Here is a 22,314-nt window from a genome sequence, read left to right as displayed (position 1 = left end):
GCATGGTCACATGAATGGTTTGACTTGTCCAGTCCAGGCCACTTATCAGTTGTTTGTGCTCAATTTGAGTGTATTTATTTAGATTATCAATCCTTCTGCTTTCAAGCACTTTCCAAAAATGGAAAAAAAATATTTTCAGGAAAAAAATAATTTCGATTTTTTTTGCGGAAAATAATTTTTTGACCCGGGGGCTTATTTTTGACCCGGGTGGGGGGGGAGGGGAAACAAACATATTTTTAATTTTGGCCCTGTATATATATATATATATATATATATATAGACTTGATTTTTACAGGCCAGAGGGAAATTTTGTCAAGCCTGGGCTGTTGGGTCTGTACCTCAGTGTGAAGATGGGAGAGTGGGTGATTTACACAGCAACTTTGTATGCTTTAAGTAAAACATTTTTTTTTTTTAAATATTAACATAATTATTTATCAGTGTTTATAGTGGATTGGTAAACAAGTTATTGAAACTTATATTAATCCCTTTCCCCATTGTGGGTGAAGGTACTGCCTTGTAGCAGCATTTGCCTGCTCTTTTTTGAAATTTACAAGGGTGTCTTTCACGTGCAAGAGATATGGTTCTCTCTCAACACAAGCCAGCCATTTATCGTCCCCTTCCGACAGACAAGCATCATTTCTCAAAACCATACTCGCAAATGGTGTCAAGGGAACATTTGTCAGATTGGATTTCACTAGCCATACATGTACATGTACCTATTAAAGGTTACTTGTGTGCAGAGTTCAAATTCTTGACTTAAGAGTGAGACCTTACTATCGTCAACAATAAAGTCATTGTCAGCTTCTGGTTTTGTAACCCACTGTAGCAGTGTACTGTTAACCTTACGACGTTTGACAGGAATTGACATTTTTTAGCATAATGATTTCTCATTTTTCTGTCCTTAACGTTTTATAATATTCAAATGGCTTCATCCAAGCTGGACATTGAAAAAGTAAATTTCCCAAGTCGTATCAGCTTGGGTTAACCGTTTGTTTTTCTAATCATATCCTCGCAATTGTTTTCAAATGGTAAAATTCATTACTGTCGAAATGCTGACTAAACAATTATATGTTGAAATAGGTGATCATTAATAGCCTATTTGCCAATTCCTGTAATTGACCCTGTAATTAGAGATCCCTCTTTCAGTTGTCTCCCTTATGAGGGACATACATGTATGCATTAATTTTCATTTATAATGGAGAGCTAGCAGAACGAGCAAATTTACCAGTGCGTAATGTGAGTAATATCTAAGGCTTTCAAATCTTTTAATTACAATAATTTGTTGTTAATCTAAATACTTTTGACCTCAGAAATTATTTTTTATGAAAAATTAGGTAAACCGCTGATACATCATTTTCAATTCATCATACTTTGCATTGGCGAGTTTAAGCCAATTTTGTCCGGTATGGAACCAGTCTACGATTGAAAAAGGGAAGTAATTTGTTATAAAAGTGTGTAATAACAGAATCACTTGACAAATGGACTAATCTTTAATAAAGACTTGCTCATTTTCGGGGTTCATATGGATAGTAAACCCGACAAATTGTAACAAACCCCTACAGGTGTTTGATCGTTTTGCATCCTTAATTAGAGCCACTTAAAAACACAAGTCACATAACCCAAAATCATTTTCTAAATACACAATAAGATTTAAAGTATATCAAGAAACCCAAATATTTCAAGACTTATATTCATGTGATCAAACCCTCGAGTTGATTGACCCATTTACCTCAGTTAGCTAGTTTATGCGAATAGAGAGTTTAGTTCTTTGTTATATATTTAGGTGTAGTTTTATTGAAGGCTGTATTGCTGCATGAAATTTGTTGTTAGGTTGTCCACCCCCGTCCGCCCTAGGGGTTTTGAAAATAAGTTATCCTTTCCTGCAATTTAATAGAATTTAGTATTGTATGTAGGATTATAATTAATTATAGTGAGACTCAACTATAAACCTTATTGCTATTTGTCTGCCATTTCTGAACATCACAAAACAAAGGTTCCGAATTTTTTTAATGTCATAATACAAATATCTGAAACCCCAATGGAAAAGTGTTTGATGTAAGAGGTCATTAGTGCAGACTCAGAAGTCAACAGCTACAGAATTCCAAATAGCGATAAGGTGTATTATTTCCCTTTTGTTTTATAATTTACTTTTAGTTATATTCTACAAAAAAAATATAGTGCAAGGTGAAAAATCAACTTTCAAGGAAGTAAATAATTTACAACACAATTTCTGTAATATTCAAAATATACAATAGCCTGAATAGGTTTTTAAGTTTTCTATGTACAATAAAATTTGATCAAATTTGGTACAGTGCCAAAGTTTTTCATCACTAATATGACTCATACTTGTGCGTATCAGTCTAGAAACACTCGTTCCTAGTCAGTGAGTGTTAAATTTATAGGGACAATTTACTTATCAACAATTAAATACAAAACATAACCGTATGTAGCTCAATATGTGAGTATTCAAGTTTCATTTACTCGAGACAAAAAGTGCATGGAAATTTCGCGGGAAGACTATGTAAACAACACATCGTGGTCCCTCTCGATACATCCAATATTTCTTTTTTGTAGTGAAAGAAAGTGCCAGGAGACCATTACTTTTATACAAATAAGTGGATAAAAAGGCTGTCAGTTATATATACTGCCATAATATTTCTAAATATGAGAAAAAGTAAAAAAATATACCTTCGCGTGGTCTTTATCATGGACATTTCGTCAGCGGAAGTAACATACCACGTGATAACGCCAACTGGAGCACGTGGTGGTTACAGACCGCAGAGACATGCTAAATATATATTAAATGAATACCATTTCTTCTCAATCTGTCATGCTATAAATCATTAAGGGATACCTATATACAAAATATTAATAAAAATCTTAATTTCAATTTTATTAAATTGCAGTCCACTATAACACTAAATCATTTGACTGTACTTTTAAATAGCAGTCTACCAGTCATTATAAAAATCACCATAAAGTATATTAATGATTGTCTTTTATTAAGAACATCTGTATAACTTTTTTTAATATGCATCTGTATAATTTTTTTTTAATATGCAACCGAATTTTTGTTTGTGTTCTTTTTTTAATTGTTCATGAACATTAACAATGTGTTAACTGTTGATATTTATAGCCTTTTTCTTCTTCGCTGTGAATACCACACGGGGGGGTCTCTTCCTATATAAAGGTATATACATATGTGCCGCTGGAATGGGTCCCTTTTTTGATCCGTCAAATATATCAATGGGGTGCAATTTTACCGAGGAAATATATCAATAGGTAGTAATTGACCGATTGTGATATATCAATGGGTGATAAATATATGAATGGGTTATGATTTCGCTGTGAAATATATGTATAGGTAGGGATTTCACAATTATTCAATATATGAATGGGGGGTGTTTTTTAAATCCCAGCTGCACACCTGTACCCAAAATCCCATGTTGAGACCCCCCCGTGGAATACCACTGCCACTCTAATATAATTATAATCAATTTAACTATTGTCAGTTTATTGTCTTAATTTTGTATGCCATAACCATTTAATGTAAATGTGTTTGTGCGAATAAATATTGTCTATTGTCTATATTTTTTAGATTTACTATATATTGGCCCAAGACCACAATTAATGACCCCACTTTTCGTTGTTCACGAATATAGTTCCCCTTAATTATAGTGTATTTTTTCTTTATTTTTTTTCTTTGCCTTTTTCATTCATTTGTTAGTTTTTATGGGGTGGAAATGAAAGAAGAGAGGTGAAATAACTTTTTGTTGAAGGTATTTTAACTGATTTTAATATGGAAAGAGTGATTAGGTCAAGTGCAAAAAGGTAATATTTTCAGTTTTCGGAACATCTCTTGACTTGTCCATAGGGGTATATATGTGTATTGGCTAAAATTGTAAGTTACATCAGAGCAATCTTTCTGAATTTTGGATATGTTTTTGGACTAGTAATATACATTACACACACAAAAAATTTGACAAAAAGATTAGGTCCATTTTTTTTAATGAGACAAAAAGTTATAAAGAACTAATAGAGGAATTAATTGTGGTCTGTGGCCTATTACAATACATCAATATGATAATAATAATAATAAACTGTATTTCAATACTCTTGAATTTGTTAAAGAAAACACACAGCAGGGCCGTAACTAGCCTCTTTTAATAGTGAGGCAAATATATTCGCCGAGCGGAGCTTGGCGAAAAATTTTGGGCGAGGGGTCTGGGGGCCGCTTAGGCCCCCAGAAGCTCTGAGAAAAATAACGCAAAATCGTGCATTCTGAGCGTTTTCCAGACTCTTTCTTGCATTGAAACGGCTTAATTAATATTTAGATATTTTTTTCGACAATCAGGTCCCAAAGCAAAAACAAAGATTCATTGTAATTTTAGACTTTTAGGTATTAGAGACAACATTTAAAGACCGATATGTAGGATAAAGCAAACATCGTAATTCTCATAATTATTAATACCGTATCCGTCTGTCTGTCTGTCTGTCTGTTCTTGTCTTGTATTGTGATTAGACTTTGGTGATTTTTTTATGACTAGATTTAAATATAGTGACATTGCAGTATTATACTTTAAGTACTAGTACTGCTTAAGTCTACACTATAGGGACCATCTTCACCTTGTTTTACGATCTTTTACGGTATTAATGGTTCTTTAAAAGTATTGTTGAAGACCATCCGACAACTATCAAGATGAAGAGTAGGAACACAAACTTTGACCATTGATCATTTGTTTTTTCTTTTTCTATGCATTGACTTTGTGTGCGATTATGTCCCCATACTCCTTTATTATCTGTTAAAGAGTCTCAACACGACTTAATGCAAGTTTAACTTTTCAATGTAAAAGGTCATATATGGCAATACCTTGTTTTTTTTCTTCAAATTATTTGATACCGGGAAGTATGTGACCTTACTTTAATTCAAACTATGTCAACTATCTAGTTTTATTTACAAGAAAACAAACTGTTTTGTATTCTTTGATATCAATTTCAATTATCCATGCAGAAAGGACATTTTTTTTGTGTCCACTAAGTAGCATCGCATGTTCTTAAAATATATTTCTCGCACAATTCTGGAGAACGGTGGACATGCAACATTGCAAAACCACGTTTACAAATGAAAATCAACATTCAGACTATAGTCATAAAGTAGGAAAATAAATGTACAAAAGACAAACCCGGAACACAGAAGTACAAACAATAGACCATTAAAGGGAAATTCCGCGATTTTTCAGTTACTTATCATCTAATTATGTTCTTCTTAACATAAAAAACACATTTGCAAAGTTTTAAATTTATATTCCTTCTTATAACGGAGAAAATCAAGTATTTGTAACTTTTTTGGTTGAATTCTCGAGTGGGTCGTGACGTTTTAGCCCGATTTGTTGAATTCTGGGGGAAAATAAAATCTGTTTAACTCTTATAGCTTATCGACGCTATACGTAATTAAAAGCGCACAGCTGACGAATGGTCGTAGTTATTAAAAAAACCACAATATAAGAATGAACGAAAATGAATATGCATATACCGTTTTGTATTGATTGAATTAAACTCTTATAAAATTATCTCTAGTAAATGTTTTCGAATAAATTTCATTAATTATTGTTGAGATTTTCTTCATAAAATATTGATTGTACATTTTTACTGATATTGAACTAAAAATATTTCAGTTCTATTTACCGTTATTGTTTTGATAATCATTTCAATGCAACTAATGTGTGAGCGGAGTGTGTATAATATTATTTTGTAAAGGTCACTGTATATTTCTCGGCTTGAGGTCAATTCGTTTACCTTGTAGCTATTTAGCCGCAGGTGTGAGTTCAAGCGTACACAGGTATGAATGTTGTTATTTGGAAAGGATAAACAGAAAGGATTAGAAAGAGTATGCTGTATTTAATACACTAAGATATAATACACGATGAGAATAAAGATACAATAATTAAATTGTGTAAATCAATTGAAAATAAAATTCAGATTCATAATTCCGAAAGTGTATAAAAATAAAAGGAAACAATTTTGGATAACTTTCTTAGCGGCAATTGGCGTAAAGATTCAAATATGAAGTAAAAAATAGTAGTTTTAATCTTTAATAAAAACTAAATGCAATATTTCCCAATTTCACATCTGTTTGATATCATTGACTTTCACGGAATTTCTTAACTTGTATTCAAATCTGGCTGTGTTTAATGCTCATAAAACTATCGCAATTTTAAAGTTTTTAATTGAAAAAAAAATACAACATACAACATGTATGATTTTTTTATAGTTTCTTTTTAACATTTCATTCTTACATAATTAAATTCATTTGACAATCATTTACACGAACTTTTTGTGAAATGAATACCAATGATCTAAGCTAAGGCATTATTTTTTTTGAGGATTTTTGTACATTTTTTTTTTTTAAATTCTATGATAATATTTGTGCAATGTTGAACATGATAGCCGTCATTAATCCAAATAAGTAATACAGCAGTTGTAATAAAACTTATGTTTTAGTCATGCATAACTGATATTGACGAATTTAGAATAGTTCGTCCATACATCGTTGTTCTTGAAACAATCATTATTAGTATACATATAAGTTTCCTGACGTATAAGCGCCATTGAGGATGAGCTCTAGAGAAAGCAGACTAGTAGCGTTTCGTTAGTTTGTTTGTTGGGAAAGGAGAGGAAATGCAACCACGTGTACAGATAAACGACAGAATTACCATACAAGCATTTATAGTCAACACAACCAGAAAGAGTTCCCATCGTTGGACGGGGAATATGAAGGCTTCCAAGAATGAACAAGTGACATGTCTAACTCTGAACAGTTAGAAAACGGACTATCGACATCGACCGCTTGTTCTTGATATTTGAAACTGCATGCATATATACGTATACGTTTATGATAGTGATGAGTTCTTGCGTCTGACAAAAACTAAATTCCTTCATGGTTATATCTTGCCATACGTTTATATTGGTTTGTAAGGTGATTACTCAAAATCGTTATTTGAAGATGTAGATTCATTTCAATACAGAAATTTCGTCTATATATTAATTTTCACAAGTGTATACCACGGAGAAGCTCTGAAGGTACATTACTCCCATTTTGTTTGGGTGAAAAGATTTCCAATACAACCATATTATTGAGAAGGAATGTTTACATGCTATACTCTCGTACTAGTATTACAGGGTTCTTGTGGCGTCCACCTTAGACACACATCTTTTTAACGATGTTTAAAAAAAAGACAGAATCAATTTAATGTCATATTTCCCTAGAATACCAAGAAAGAAAATAAATCCCGAAATTAATTTGAAAATTTGATACTCAATAGTTTCCCAGCAAAATATTCACATCCCTTGGGGATAATTAGTGTTCGTCCAGTGGCAAATATAACAATTGTGATGACGAATTCCTTCCTTTGTTCGAGAACAATCTTATTGAAATATAAATCTGTGATTTTACTATGTCCACAACTTCGATGAACCAAAGCAAACTATACATCGACCTGTATTTAAATCAAATTGGTTCTCTTCTTCTTCTTCTTCTTCTGGTATACAATAGTCTATCGACATTCGATGATTACATACTGTTGGCATACGTGGACTAGTCTATTTACAAAACTTTTACCCCAATTTATTCAAAATATATGTTTTTTTCTTATGTTCAATGTATACATGTATATATTTTAAATTGCGCTATAGTTCCGTAACTTTCTACCCAGTCGTATAAACGAATCGTCGACAAGTGCGTACATTTTTTTAAATCAATATTTCTGGTATGTTCCAATCTGTCCTTCACTATTGACAATGAGTTTATATTACATTTTCCCAAATTCACCCTTGGAAAAAATATTTAAATAGATTTTAATTTCATCAAATCTTATTTTTTTGGTATTATTTATATTTTTATGAATAATATTCTTTACACCAGAAATGTTATTTATAAACAAGCGTATGAGTTTAGTAATGACAAGTAAGAAAGCGTTGTATATTATACATCTGGTAGTTCAAAATGGAAAGTTATAAGTTATCCGCCGTGTACACTGATCAATACCTGCAGAGGTGAACCGATGCATGAACTTGCAAGCCCGACAGGAAATCGCTTGAATACCTGGACGTGACGGTGTCACCTCACACCCCTCACAATACATTTGGAAGTAATACCTTTAGCCATGCTGGTGATCAGATGAGGGAAGATCAGAATTTATTTGAAAAAAGTTTATTACTTTAAAGAATTATGAACAAATTAGATTTTCGAAAACAATTTTCACGGAACACTTATTTATGATTTCAACTTTGACTTTTTACCTAATTCCAATATCAACAGTTTAAAAAACAACAGACCATGGTAAAAAAAATAAGAATATTTTCCGTATCAAGTTAGTTAGTCGGATAAAACAACCGTACGATTGACAAGATATCGACAATTAAGCAATTACGACTACATCGGTTACTGTAGTTTTGTTCCTTTGTGGTTTATAGACATATCTTTGTTATTATCGGGAAAGAAGACAAAATGGCCGAACGCAGAGAATTGATACTCTAAATTTAAAATCGATGGTGATCGCTTATCTAGCGGAATAAAACTTTAATAACTATGAATTTGAGCATTTTTATACTGAATGAACATAATATCAATTTTTGATTTTTTTGCGAAGTTTCCCTTTAACTCTGAAAACTAAAAGGAAAATAAAAACATGGATAACGAAAAACATCCAGGAGATACACCAGAGAGTGAAGAGAACTTGATTATTGCAAGACACTTTCCGTGAAACCTTTTGTTTCATTTTTTTTTTTTTTTTTTTTTACACGAGGCATTTGCCTTATTTGCCTCAATGTAGTTACGGCCCTGCACAGGGAAAACTTTAACCCATACTGTACAGAGACATTAAAAAAATAATATTAAGTCTCTCATGGCTGTTCGCCGTCTAAATTATGAGGGGGAGGACAGGGGTAAGGGAGACAGGGAGAAAGGGGGTAGGAGAAGGGAGAAGGGAGAAAGGAGAAAAAATAAAATATCTCTCCTTTTAAATTTTTTTCTAATATTTCAAGAAAAAATATCTCAAAAGGAGATGTTTTATTTTAATGGGAGAAAGGAGTACGGGGGTAGGAGAAAGGATAAGAGGGGTGGGAGAAGGGAGAAGGATACCCCCCTGTCCTCCCCCTCAATTATGACTCTAGGAAGTCATCAATTTTTTGCCAGTGCTGGTAATTTTGAAAGCAAACATACAAAATTTATTGACCCCCCCTTTCCATAATATATCACTATTTTGATTCCACCCCCCCAGTAAAAACATTAAAACATTAAAACAAATTAATCCCCCTCTATTAAACATGCCAATATTTTAACATGCAAAACACTTGTCATGTTATTTCACGACTGAAAATATTGAAAATGAAATATTCTCAGTGGATTGTGGTAAAGCTAAAGAGGATTTAACTTTTTTTTTATTATAACTAATTTTAACTAACTTACTGTAACTAACTAATTTTATTCAGTATAATATCCAGTACAAAAGGATCATCGCTGAAACACATGAACACATGAAAAAAAAACAACAATAAAACATAACAGCCAACAATTGTTCACTTATAACAAGCAAGAGACAAAACTCACACTTCAATATTATGCAATTATTCCCACTGATGAGGCCCCTCATGGGGGGGGGGTCCTAGTAATCACATAATCACCATTTTTTTGCCAATATAATCACATAATCATTAAATATTTGCTTATCTTTAGTAATCAAATAATCATAAACTAAAAATACAGTCCTAGGTAATCAAATAATCATGAAATATCTGGCTTAATAATCAAATAATCATTAAAAAAACGGCCAAGTAATCACATAATCAAAAACCCCATGAGGGCCCTCACTGATGAATGTCTAATCAAAATACATTTGTCTATATATATATATAAGAAATCTGGTGAGAACATCAGTCTCCGAACAGTTCATTAAATATTTAAATTTATCAAAATTATCTAAATTACAAAAACATGGTATAATATTAGCAATGTCATCATAAAACGTTTCCCTCTCGTCTTGATAAAGGTTGCACTCACATATAAAATGAAACTCATCTTCAATTTTGTTATACAATGTTTACATATTCTTTGATTAAAAGGCGTATTATTATATCTGCCCTTTTCAATGTGTAAATTGTGGATAGAAATTCTTAATTTACATAATTGTTTAGTATATTGTTTTGAGAAATTTAACTTTGTATAAGTCTCAGGTTTATATTCCTTTTTTAACTTGTAATATGTGCGTAGTTTGTTTTGCTTTTCACCTGACAAACAAGAAAAAAATTAGTCCTATAACATATGACCTCGGGGGCATTATTTACTATTTCTATTTACTGTTCTGATATTTTTTTTTACTATCAATGTGCCACCCGCATTAAAAAAAAAAATGAAAATATCAGTATAAAAACGTTAAAAATTGAATAAGAATGCGAAATCATATGTTATAGGACTAGAGAAAAAATAATTTCCATATCTTTCTTGTAATATCTTTTTCACGGCAGATATGAGTTTACCTTCTGACATAGTTCCTTTATTATTCCAAGCATGGTCAAAACGAATGAATTTAAGAAACTGAAAAATGTGTTTATTGAAGGTACTACATGGAAAGGTACAATCAGCATCTTCGATTGACTTATATGCTAATTTTGAAAAATTCAAAAGAGGGTCTTTATACAAATATAGCCAGTATTTAAGAGACTGCAAAATAACAAATATAGAGATTGGATAACGACCAAGTTCTGCCATACTGGCAATATTAGAAGCATATTTCGTGGCACCAAGTACATATTTACAATATCGAATGTGAACCTTTTCAGGTGCAAAATTTAAAAAAGTTTTTTCTAAATCATCATTTGAACATGGTGTTAATCTTTTGTCCAGGTTAAGAATATACGAACCCCACAATTCACTTCCATAGAGAAGGACTGGTTTAACACAGGAGTCAAAAAGTTTTAAAAGCAAAGGTGTATTATTATGTGTACAATGAAATTTACGTTTAATCATGAAAATTACTTTAAGTGCTTTCTTACTAAGATCTTCAACTGCAGTACTGAAAGAACCAGATGCTCTCATTACAATACCTAGGTATTTATACTCTTGAACACTTTTGATCAGATTTTGCTCAAAATAAAAATTACACTCTTTCAATAATTTACCTGATTTGTTAAATACTATTATTTGAGTTTTTTCTATATTTTTTTTACAATAAAGTTTAAATGAGGATAAACATTGTAGCCCTTCTTTTGTTTGAGACATTAAAATTATTTCATCTGCATACATTAAACAATTTAAGCTTGTATTCCCTATATCTACTGGATCACACTTCTTATCAAGATATCCTGGAAAGTCATTCATAAATAAATTGAAAAGAAGGGGACTCAGTATACACCCTTGTTTATTAACACCAACATTTGAGAGTATGGAATCAGTCAGTCCGGAATCTAGTTTAACTGAATATTTAACACATGTGTACATATCTTTAATTAAATGGAAAATATTGCCACTAATACCTTGCTCAAAAAGTTTAGAAAACAGAAAATTCCTCCGGACTGTGTCGATATGATCGATATGAGAAGACCAAGATAGAGATGCATCAATAAAAATACCTAGAACCTTTTCATCGAAAAATTGCATCTATGAATATCAGCAAATGTGAAAAGGAGAAAACGCGAAATTGGATTGACAAATATTTAGCGTTTTCGATATTGTGATTTGGCGTTATGAAGAGCGAAAACGCGAAATGGCCTTGGCCTTAACTTGCCACCTTACTATTCATAAATTACTCATTGAATTAGTTCTAAGGTAGTATGGGTGTCTTTCGCCATCTTGGATTGTAAAGAACAGAGAAACTATAAGGTCCAGATTTTCAATCAAGTTAGCAAAATTTGAGACAGATGACTAATGTAAATTTTCATTCAAAAGAACAAATTTATGAGATTATTGCTTATATTATATTAATACTTTTTCAAGTGTAGATTATTTTTGCTTGATTTTTAATGTTTTTAAAAAGGCATTTTAAAGGGAGGTAACTCATTGAGTATCCTTACAATAGAATAGAATAGAATAGAATATTTTTATTTACCAAATTAGGGCCCCAGGAGGGCATATAGCATACAGACAATATTATTATAAACAATAACATATGCAATACACAAACAATAAAAGATATGTAACAAGTGTTATAAAAATAATAAAATAAAATAATATACCATAGAAAATGCACTCAACAAAATAGTAGCAATGTATTATTATTCAATGAATACTATGTTGACCTTGACTCAAGTGCACCCGGTAAGTGTATTTTCACTTTGAAAAGACAAACATGAGGCATTAGTAGTTTGTGCGGAGAAATCTCAATATAAAAAATACAACAACAAAAAAAAAAAACATTTAAGCACTCGCACATTTGACTATGTGGTATACTGCAAATAACAAGTATAATTAATAAAGGATATTTAATATGACTTATCTGCAGAAAGCACCAAGAGTCGGTGCTTAAAGGGAAGTCCCTACTTGTACTTAATGCAGATGAGTCAAACTCCTAAATTATTAAAATATATTTTAAAAACATATTTTAAGATTATAGATTCTGTGTCCAGCCAGCAAGGATCATCAAGGGACGGTGCCAGAGAATTTGAAATTCTTCTTATGATCTGTGCAGGCTTAACAGGGTATCCAAATTCATATTAAAGAGTTATAATGAATTAGTTATTGCAGATTAAGTTGTCCTTCAATTCTTAGTATCTTCTATATATTTATAAAATGCAAATAGTACATTGGGATCCTCATTATTCATTATCCAAATTAATTTGTTATCAATATTTAAATTTTGAAAGTTTGGACATGATTTTAATATATTTTGCATCAATTCCTCTCTTTTTAATAAATGTGTGTCACATTTAAATAAAAAATGAACTTCATCCTCAACCTCACCTGAGGTGCACCTGAGACAAATTCGGTTTTGTCGAAGAGTACCCTGGTATCTACCAGATTCAATTTGCAATTTGTGAGCAGATATTCTTAATCTAGTAATACATTTCCTTTGCTCAAAATGTTGAATTATTGACAAATAATTTTCAAAACCGAAGTTGCACTTGAATGTTACATAAGTTCGTAGTTTACCATCTTTATGTATATCTAGCTGTTTTTTCCACAATGCAGTATAGTATCCCTTAACTATCTGACCACAGTGTAGTTTAAATGTTGGATATTTTTCAGGAATATGCTTTTCTATGCCTGACATTTTTTCCCTTAAAATATTAATTGATCCATACCAAGAGGTTTTTTTTTGTTACAAATAGCTTTTTAGAACAATTATATGCAGCTTTTAACAAGGGAAATGATGAGCCAATATTTTCTAAACGATGCCAATATCCTAAAACATGTTTGACTATATCATAATGAAGTGGAAATCGGCCTAATTCAGACAAAACTGCAAAGTTTGTACTTTTTCTATTAACACCTAAAATATATTTGCAGAATTTAATATGAAGTTTTTCACAAAGTATCCTTGAGTAAATTGTATCCACCGATATGTTTTCTTTTTTTAAACGTGCAGTAAAGGGATTGAAATATCCCCAAATTTCACACCCGTATAAAAGTATAGGCTTTATTGTATGGTCAAAAACATGAATTGCATTTTTAATATGAATGACATTGCACTATGAAACTCAACTGGAATACACTGTGACACAAATCTACACCATGTGGAATGGAAATTAAACTGTCAACACCGTGTTGTTGTGAACGTTTGTGCGACATCGACACCAAAGCTTGCAGATCATTAAGATCACAAAGTTCTGAGGAGGAAACAGTCATACATCAAGCATTGTGGGGTTGGGAGCACGGTCTACTCATTTCATCAATCCCGCGTGTTTGCAATTTGTACCCACTTTCCACTTGTTTACGTTTTCCTTAGTTCTCGTGTGATTTTCTCTTAATCCCGTATCCCCACTTTTTTTGTTATCCCCATATATCCAACATTCCTACTTTTTTTTAGTTTACAATACCAGAACACCTCTTTCTAACAACAACGGACACACAATTATAACTCGAAAACGTTTCATCAGACTTGTTTCTGCAGGAAAGCGTTACAAATTAGGACAGTTTTCTCGCCGAATCAATAAAGGAATGTACATGTAATAGAACCAAGCAATACCACCAGACAAGCTAGAACTCATTAATCACTATTCTAGGCTTTAAAACCGCTAAAAAATGCTAAAAACTTTAAAACTTTGCAATCGTCTGTGCCACATCTTAGCATCAGAGACATATATACACATGTATATATGTCTCTGTTAGCATCAATTGTTAAAAAAAAAATCAATAAAATTTTCTATCAATATCAAACTAAAGGGAAGTGGTATGATTGTCAGGGAGACAACTATCCAACAAGTTCAGAGGTTTATTCTATGAGGTTTGTATCAATTTATACTAATGATTTTAGTTCAGGTAATTGACATTCAAACTTCAGTTCCTATTATTTTATTATGTACCAAATGTATTTAAACTTTAAATACATTTCTGTATTTATTACTCTCATTTACATTTCTAGCATTAACATTAATAAATATAAGAAAATGTGGTATGAGTGCCAATGAGACAACTCACCATCCAAGTCACAATTTGTAAAGGTAAACCATTATAGGTATAAGTAAGGCCTTTAACATGGAGCCTTGACTCACACCGAACAACAAGCTATAAAGGGCCCCAAAATGACTAGTGTTAAACCATTCAAACGGGAAAACCAACGGTTTAATCTTTATAGGAACGAAAAATGAGAAACACTTATGAACCACATCAACAAAGGACAACTGAACATCAGATTCCCGACTATTTCAGAAAAACAACAAAAAAAGCCGCCAAATAGAATAATTTTATTGTACAGTACAAAGGTAAAGACAAATATTTTTTTTGTAAGGTATACCATACCGTTCAAATGGAGAACGGAATATTTTTTTGTTCATAGACTAATTAGTACGAAAAAGTGAAAATTAATAGTTATACCAAACACTTATCAAATCTGGTATATGCCAAAAATAGAGAGACGAGATAAAATCCTGAATATGTAAACAACATTATAAACCATGAGTATCAACAGGTCAAATTAACAATAAAGTACGGTTTGTGAGTACTCGCAATTGCTGACAGCTAGCTTAAAGCAAAAAAAAAAAAAAAATCATGCACAAGAGACTTAAAAATCACATCTCAGGGATTTAGTATTTGAACGCCATGGACAGTCAAAAAATACATGACTTGTGCAATGCCAAAAATAAAAGTGTCGAAAGGCATTAAGACAGTTAGAAGTTAATCTCTTGAACGTCGATATGTACCGTATTTATACATCCCGTTTGAAAAAATACAAATTTAGTTATGTTTTAATTTGCTGATGACAAAATCGATATTTGTGCCAATGTAAACTATATTCAAAGATCTAATTACAATATTGGTAAGATAACCTATACTTATAAGTTTGTTCAAAGGTTCGATGAGTTTACGCGGATCAGATAGTGATTTCCGCGCTTTAAGTACAGTATAACGGCAAAATTTAGGACTTGAAGTACCATTTTAAGAAGTTTTCTACAGTTACAGCCAAATTTCTTTGAACCTATGAAATAATTTAGTAAAAAATGTAAGTAATTTATTGTAACGAAATCCCTGACTTAATAATTTAACAGCGATGCATTGATTGCGTTCGTTACAATATATATACTCACACCGGCATAAGGAACGAGTTGGGGTTGGGATATACAAACACCGCATAATTGAGTCGAAGGAACATCGCTGTCTAAAAAAGGAAAATTTACCATAGGGAATGAAAAATCGTCTCTTTTGTCGTAAATTTTAGGATGGAGTTTCCCCTTACTTCTTCTATATAATGACCGCCTTCAACACGTCGAAGTTTACGTCACTTGTACTGCGCATTGCTTTGTGAAGACATATATACAGTGAAATATAACAAATTTGATATTAAACCAAAAAAATTACATAGTAGTAGTGCATATTTTTCATTTATTTTTTTTAACAGTAAGATAAAACTATTTACACATGATGAATTTACCGACTGTAGGTGTGGTTGAGACGGATGCTTTGAACGACTCTGTAGAATCGCTAATCACAATACTCCGGGAGGCTCTTCCAGATTTCAATTGTGCGTGGAAAAAAATGATTGTTGCCTTATTTGTGTTCTGCAGGATGGAATTTGGTATGAGAACGTGTGCATGTTCCGGGACCGTGTCCGAGCGGTTGAATTAGTCTGTCTGTTTTTATATGACCGCAAATTTAAAAAAAAAATTGGTCGTATATTGGTATCACGTCGTCGTCGTCGTCTTCAGCGTCGTCCGAAGACGGATTGTTTCCGGATAATAACTTTTGAATAAGTAAAAAGAAATCCATAAAATTTTAACACAATGTTTATAACCACAAAAGGAAGCATGGGATTGATTTTGGGGGTTATGGTCTCAACGTTTAGGAATAAGGGGCCAAAAGGGGCCAAAAACAGCATTTATCTAGTTTCAGGACAAAAAGTTGTGTATTAGTATTTCAATTGTTCTGAAATTGTACCACAATGTTTAATACCATAAGTAGAAGGTTGGGATTTATTTTAAGTGGTTATATGGCAAACAGTCTAGGAATTGAAGGCCAAAAAGGGGCCAAAAACAATCATTTTTCTTGTTTCAAGACAATAACTTGTGTGTAATTGTATGGATCTCTCTGACATTGTACACAAGTTTCCATATAACACAGAGAAAGCTTGGATTGAGGTTGGGGTTAATTTTCCCGAATATGTAGGGAAAAGAGGTAAAAAAAAAAGGGTTTAATATCACTAAAGGAAGGTTGGGATTGATTTTGGGGGTTATGGTCCCAATAGTTTAGGAATAAGGGGCCAAAAAGGGGGCCCAAAATAATATTTTTTGTAGTTTTCAAACAATAACTCTCTGAAATTAAACCACAAGTTTCCATACCATGAAGGGATGGGTAGTATTGACTATAGTACTTTTGGTTATAGATCAAAATGTTTCGGAAAAAAAAGGGAAAAACTCGAATTTCTGGTCATTGGACAATTTAGACAATTTTAAAGCAGTGTAAGGGAGGCAATTCTAAAACATTTAACATACAATGTTGGGTATGTTCGGATCTACCTCCCTTACACTACTTGTATATTATGTATAAAAAAATGACTTTATCGCCGAAACGTACACACATATTTTCCGTTACAGAAAAAGGCTTTTAACGAGTAACAGCAGATAAATTGGCAATGAGATTTTTCAAAAGACCATTTAATTAAATATGAAAACTTTTTCTTGATAAGATTGTGTGGAAGTGTAGTGTAGAGAGTAGAAAAAATATAACTGTCAACAGTATTAAAAGGATCACCAAGAGCATGTATTTCATCTTAAACCTATAAAGATTTGTTAACACTCCAAAATTATTGATACCATTGTTAGTCCCCTACCGTCTGTCTGTCCGTCTGTCCACCCGTCATTCTGGCAAATCAGCTTTCCAGACTATTTTTTCCTTCATGCTTCAATTTATTGATTCTATATTTGGTGTATTGTTTTATCATGACAAGTTACAGATCAAGTTCGATTTTCACGATTAAAATTTTTGATACTTATTAATTACTAGATTTCTGTTCAAAGGGAAAAACCTCATTTTTAAAAAGATTTGTAAAAGACATTGTATTAAGATAAATTACATTTTGGATTTTTTTCCCTTTTCTTTAGTAAATTGTTAGGAGAACTTAGTGGTAGGTTTGTTTGTTATTTTATGTAGTTTACTCCACGTCGATGACAAGTTATAGACTCAAGTTAGAATTCCATTCCATTACAATTTACAATGATTTTTTAACTGATAAGGGGACTATGTACAAAAGTTAATAACAAGTTCTTTGATAGTAGTAAGGGAGTTAGTTAGAAGTACAGATAGATAAGTACTAGATGCAGAGATTGAACGGAATTGAATGTGTTTTTCTTACTATTTAGTGATAGAACATCATCTACATAGGCTATAGCAGAAAGTACTGCTAACTTCTTTTCGTTCTTCATAAGAACTGAAGTTCCTGTATTAAGTCAGTCTCACACGAATAAAGGAACAAGTCGGCAAGTTCCCATGCAAATGCAGATTGTTTGTTTTTAAAAAACAAACATGTCATACAAACGTAATGAATATATTGTCATTCAAATCAAGCATCTAGATGTCAGTTTCAGACAATTGTTTGTTTGAATCAAAGTGTTTTTTTTTCAAAGTATGATTTATCCCTCCCTAAGACAAAATACTTGTATTTACGTTGGTCATACTTTTTTATGAATAAAAGCAGAACCAATACTTTCAATTTGTCTTTTAGTTTGGAATGGGGAAAACTTGTGTAAAGTGCAGAAAAGACAAATGCACTAATTCTATTGCAAAATGAAAGAGTCTTGGTACCCGGCCACTTCCACTCTGTGTTTTTGATAGATGTATCTACACTTGTATCCTTCTAATGATTTAAGCCTTTTTCAACTCATTTTTATTATTCGTTTTTGTTTTATACTGTTACACCACTGTCCCAGGTTAGGGGAGGGTTAGGATCCCGGTAACAAGTTTAAAACATCCACATTGTGTTTGTAGGTGCCTGTCCGAGGTCAGGAGCCTGTAATTCAGGGGTTGCCAATTGTTGAACAGAAGAGAAAAAAATCTGAAAAAAACATGACTTCCTCGGTCTTTTCTCGCGTTAGAGTATTTCAATTCCAAATTCAATTCCATTATCAATTCATATCTTATTCCTATTCCTTTTCCTATACCCGACCATATTCCTATTCCAATTCATTTTCCTATTAATAATCCTATTCCTATTCCTATTCCTAATCCTGATCCTGATCCTGATCCTGATCCTGATCCTGATCCTGATCCTGATCCTGATCCTGATCCTGATCCTGATCCTGATCCTGATCCTGATCCTGATCCTGATCCTGATCCTGATCCTGATCCTGATCCTGATCCTGATCCCGTGATCCTAATCCTAATCCTAATCCTATTCCTAATCTTATTCCTCTTTTTATTCCAATTCCTATTCCAATTCCAATTCATATTCAAATTCATATTCAAATGCATATTCTTAATCCTATTCATATTCCTAATGCTATTCATATTCCTAATCCTATTCCTATTATTATTCCTATTCCTGATCAGGGGCGGATCCAGCCATTTTAAAAAAGGGGGTTCCCAACCCAGGGTAAAAAGGGGGGGGGGGGTGTCCAGCTATATGCTCCCATTCAAATACATCGGCCAAAAAAAAGGGGGGTTCCAACCCCCGGACCCCCCCCCCCCCCTCTGGATCCGCGCCTGCTGATCCTATTACAATTCGAATTCATTACCTATTCAAATTCATATTCCAATTCAATTTCCTATTCTATTCCTATTCGAATTCATTTACCTATTACTTATCCTTTTCCAATTCCTAATCATACCGTATAGCGGGTTATTTTCGCGGGTGTAAAAATTCGCGATTTTCATTGAAAAATGTATTCGAAATATTTTGACGGTTATTATTTTAGCGGACTCAAATTTTTGTTATCAATATCTTAGCCTGTGCACTTTTAAATTGGCGGAATTTATTTTGGTGATTTTGGTTCTTTCCGCGAAAATAAGCGAAAATTCACACCCGCGAAAATAACCCGCTATACGGTATTCCTATTTCAATTCGAATTCATATTCATATTCTTATTGCTATTGTTATTTCAATTTTATTCCAATTGCTATTGCTATTGCTATTGCTATTGCTATTGCTATTCCAATTCCTATCCTATTCCTATTCCTATTCCTTTTCCTATTCCAATTCCAATTCCTATTCCAATTTCAATTTATATTCATGTTACTTCTCATATTCCTATTCCTAATTCCTATTCCTAGTCCTATTCCTATTCCTATTCCTATTCATAATTCCTCTTCCTATTCCTAATCCTATTCCTATTCCTACTCCTAATTCCTAATTCCTAATTCCTAATTCCTATTCCTATTCCTAATTCCTATTCCTATTACCATTCCCATTCCCATTCCCATTCCCATTCCCATTCCTATTCCTATTCCAATTCCTATTCCTATTTCAATTTATATTGCTGTTACTTCTCATATTCATATTCCTAATCCTAATCATAGTCATATTTTAATTCCTATTCCTATTCCTATTGGTATTGACATTGTCATTTGCATTGTAATTGTCATTGACATTGACATCAACATTGACTTCGAATATTGTAATCAGTTGACATCTTATTTCTATTTCGTTTCCTATTCTAATTCCTATACCTATTCCAATTCACACTCCCATTCCCATTGCTATTGCTATTGCTATTGCTATTGCTATTCCTTATTCCTATTCCTTTTCCTATTCCTATTCCTATTCCTATTCCTATTCCTATTCCTATTCCTATTCCTATTCCTATTCCTATTCCTATTCCTATTCCTATTCCAATTCTTATTTCAATTATAATTCCAATTCCAATCCCAATCCCAATTGACATTGCATTGACATTGACATTGATTGGCATCAACAGTGACGTAGACAGTGACATTGGTATTGGTGTTTTATTGATATTGGTTTTATATTGTATTGTATTTGTATTTGTATTTGTATTAATTGTATTGGTATTATATTGGTATTGGTATTGTATTGGTATTATATTGATATTGGTATTGGTATTGGTATTGGTATTGTGTATTGTATTGTATTGTATTGTATTTTATTAAATGATATGAGCAAATAAGCCCTAATACGGATAAATCAGCATGTGCAATACTAAAAACGTTCCACTGTCGATATAAATCAAGAGTTAATATTGCTCTTCGAACAGGGCCAATACGGAAAAAAACAGGGCCAATACAGAAAAAAGCGGGAAAAAAGTCGTATTAGCCCTAGGGCTAATACAGGACGTTCACTTCCGGTTTTCAATTTTCTTACGCCATTACTTTACTCTTGAAGTATCGTTATGCATAAAAACATTTGTATAATATTTTTTAAATTAAAGTAATAAAATAAACAGGTTAAATGATGTGCAATGTTTTGTAATGTCTTAATGTTTTCAAACGGAAAAAACAGGGCAATTACAGAAAAAAGCGGGAAAAAAGCTGTATTGGCCCATGGGCTAATACGGGACGTTCACTTCCGGTTTTTAATTCTCTTATAATCATTTAATAAAGGCACTGGCTACGGTTACATGGAAATGTAACAATAATAAAAATATTATTGTTACATTGGAGACTAAATGCCGGAATGCATGGTTGGGTAAGGACCTGTTTAATTACGAATGTAACAATAATTATTGAGGCTACGGTTACATTGCGTTATTGTTACATGAAAAAAAGCAAAGTACGATGGGACTAGTAATATGTACTAAATAATAAAAGTTGAGGACATTTATTACATACATTTATAACATACAATTTATTTACTGTAATTTTTTATTTACAATGACAATTTCTACAAATCCAGTAAGTTGTTTTTAAAGTCCGACACATTTTTGATGACCGAAATTACGTCCTCCACGGATACGTGTACATACATAATTTCTTAGTATTTTTTTTAAGTTACAGTAAGCAAACTTTGCTTTTGATTATCAATTTGCGTCAAGTTATAAAGCTGTATGAAATGTATGTCCTGATATTGTTTCAGTTTCGTTTAAAACGCATCCTAACTTTTATTTTTTTCACCATAAACAAAATTGGTCCAAAGTATAATGACAGTAATAAGAGTAGGTGTGCAGTTAAATACTTCAAAAAAGTGAAACCATTGAACTATATTTTTCGCCTTTGACAGTCACACTCCTAATTTTGAGCAGTATCTTTAAGAACATCAAAACCATTAATATGTAGTAAAACTATTCAAGTTGTACACCATTTGTTGAAAAATAATATTTTATTGTTTATCAGTATTAAATTACTAGTATTGTTTAGTACATATGAAAGAATGAAGCAATACAACTATAGAAGATTTAAGTTTAATCAATCTAGCGTACATTGCTGTTTCATGTAACAATAACGTAATGTAACCGTAGCCTCAGTAATTATTGTTACATTTGTAATTAATCGGTTCCTCACCCAACTTTGCATTCCGGCAATTAGTCTCCAATGTAACAATAATATTTTTATTATTGTTACATTTCCATGTAACCGTAGCCAGTGCCTTTAATAAAAGTGTTATGAACTGGCTGTTTCTGTATTGGCACTGGTATAGATTCTCGGTCAGCTGTATTGGCCCTCGACCCTACGGGGTCGAGGGCCAATACAGCTGACCGAGAATCTATACCAGTGCCAATACA

General features: G+C 32.3%; 2 protein-coding genes across 3 annotated transcripts in view; both read right to left on the bottom strand.

Moving 5' to 3' along the window:
* The window catches only part of LOC139514564 (forkhead box protein N3-like), a 37,528-nt gene extending 34,763 nt beyond the window's left edge, over positions 1 to 2,765 (bottom strand). For both annotated transcript variants that reach the window (XM_071303945.1, XM_071303948.1), the window contains exon 1: positions 2,689 to 2,765. The gene's annotated coding sequence lies outside the window, so the exon portion shown is untranslated. The remainder of the gene's footprint in view (positions 1 to 2,688) is intronic.
* Positions 2,766 to 18,823: 16,058 nt separating this feature from the next.
* Positions 18,824 to 20,571, bottom strand: LOC139515460 (putative per-hexamer repeat protein 5). Its single transcript, XM_071305031.1, has 2 exons — positions 20,306 to 20,571; positions 18,824 to 19,067 (listed from the first exon to the last, which is right to left on the bottom strand). The coding sequence occupies exons 1-2, from the start codon at positions 20,569 to 20,571 to the stop codon at positions 18,824 to 18,826; spliced, it is 510 nt and encodes a 169-aa protein (XP_071161132.1).
* Positions 20,572 to 22,314: the final 1,743 nt, after the last annotated feature.

This window comes from Mytilus edulis, chromosome 3, assembly GCF_963676685.1.
Source record: "Mytilus edulis chromosome 3, xbMytEdul2.2, whole genome shotgun sequence".
Taxonomy (NCBI): domain Eukaryota; kingdom Metazoa; phylum Mollusca; class Bivalvia; order Mytilida; family Mytilidae; genus Mytilus; species Mytilus edulis.
The sequence above is the reverse complement of the archived record's forward strand: the minus strand, read 5'-3'. Positions and strand labels throughout refer to the sequence as shown.

Bases quoted from the DNA above. Each gene is read 5' to 3' on its own strand.
- LOC139515460 (XM_071305031.1), bottom strand. From the start codon at position 20,571: ATGTCACTGTCTACGTCACTGTTGATGCCAATCAATGTCAATGTCAAT. The intron at 19,068-20,305 runs GTATAGGAATTA...GAATTGGAATAG, and splicing joins GGGAGTGTGAATTGGAATAG to GAATTGGAATAAAAAGAGGA.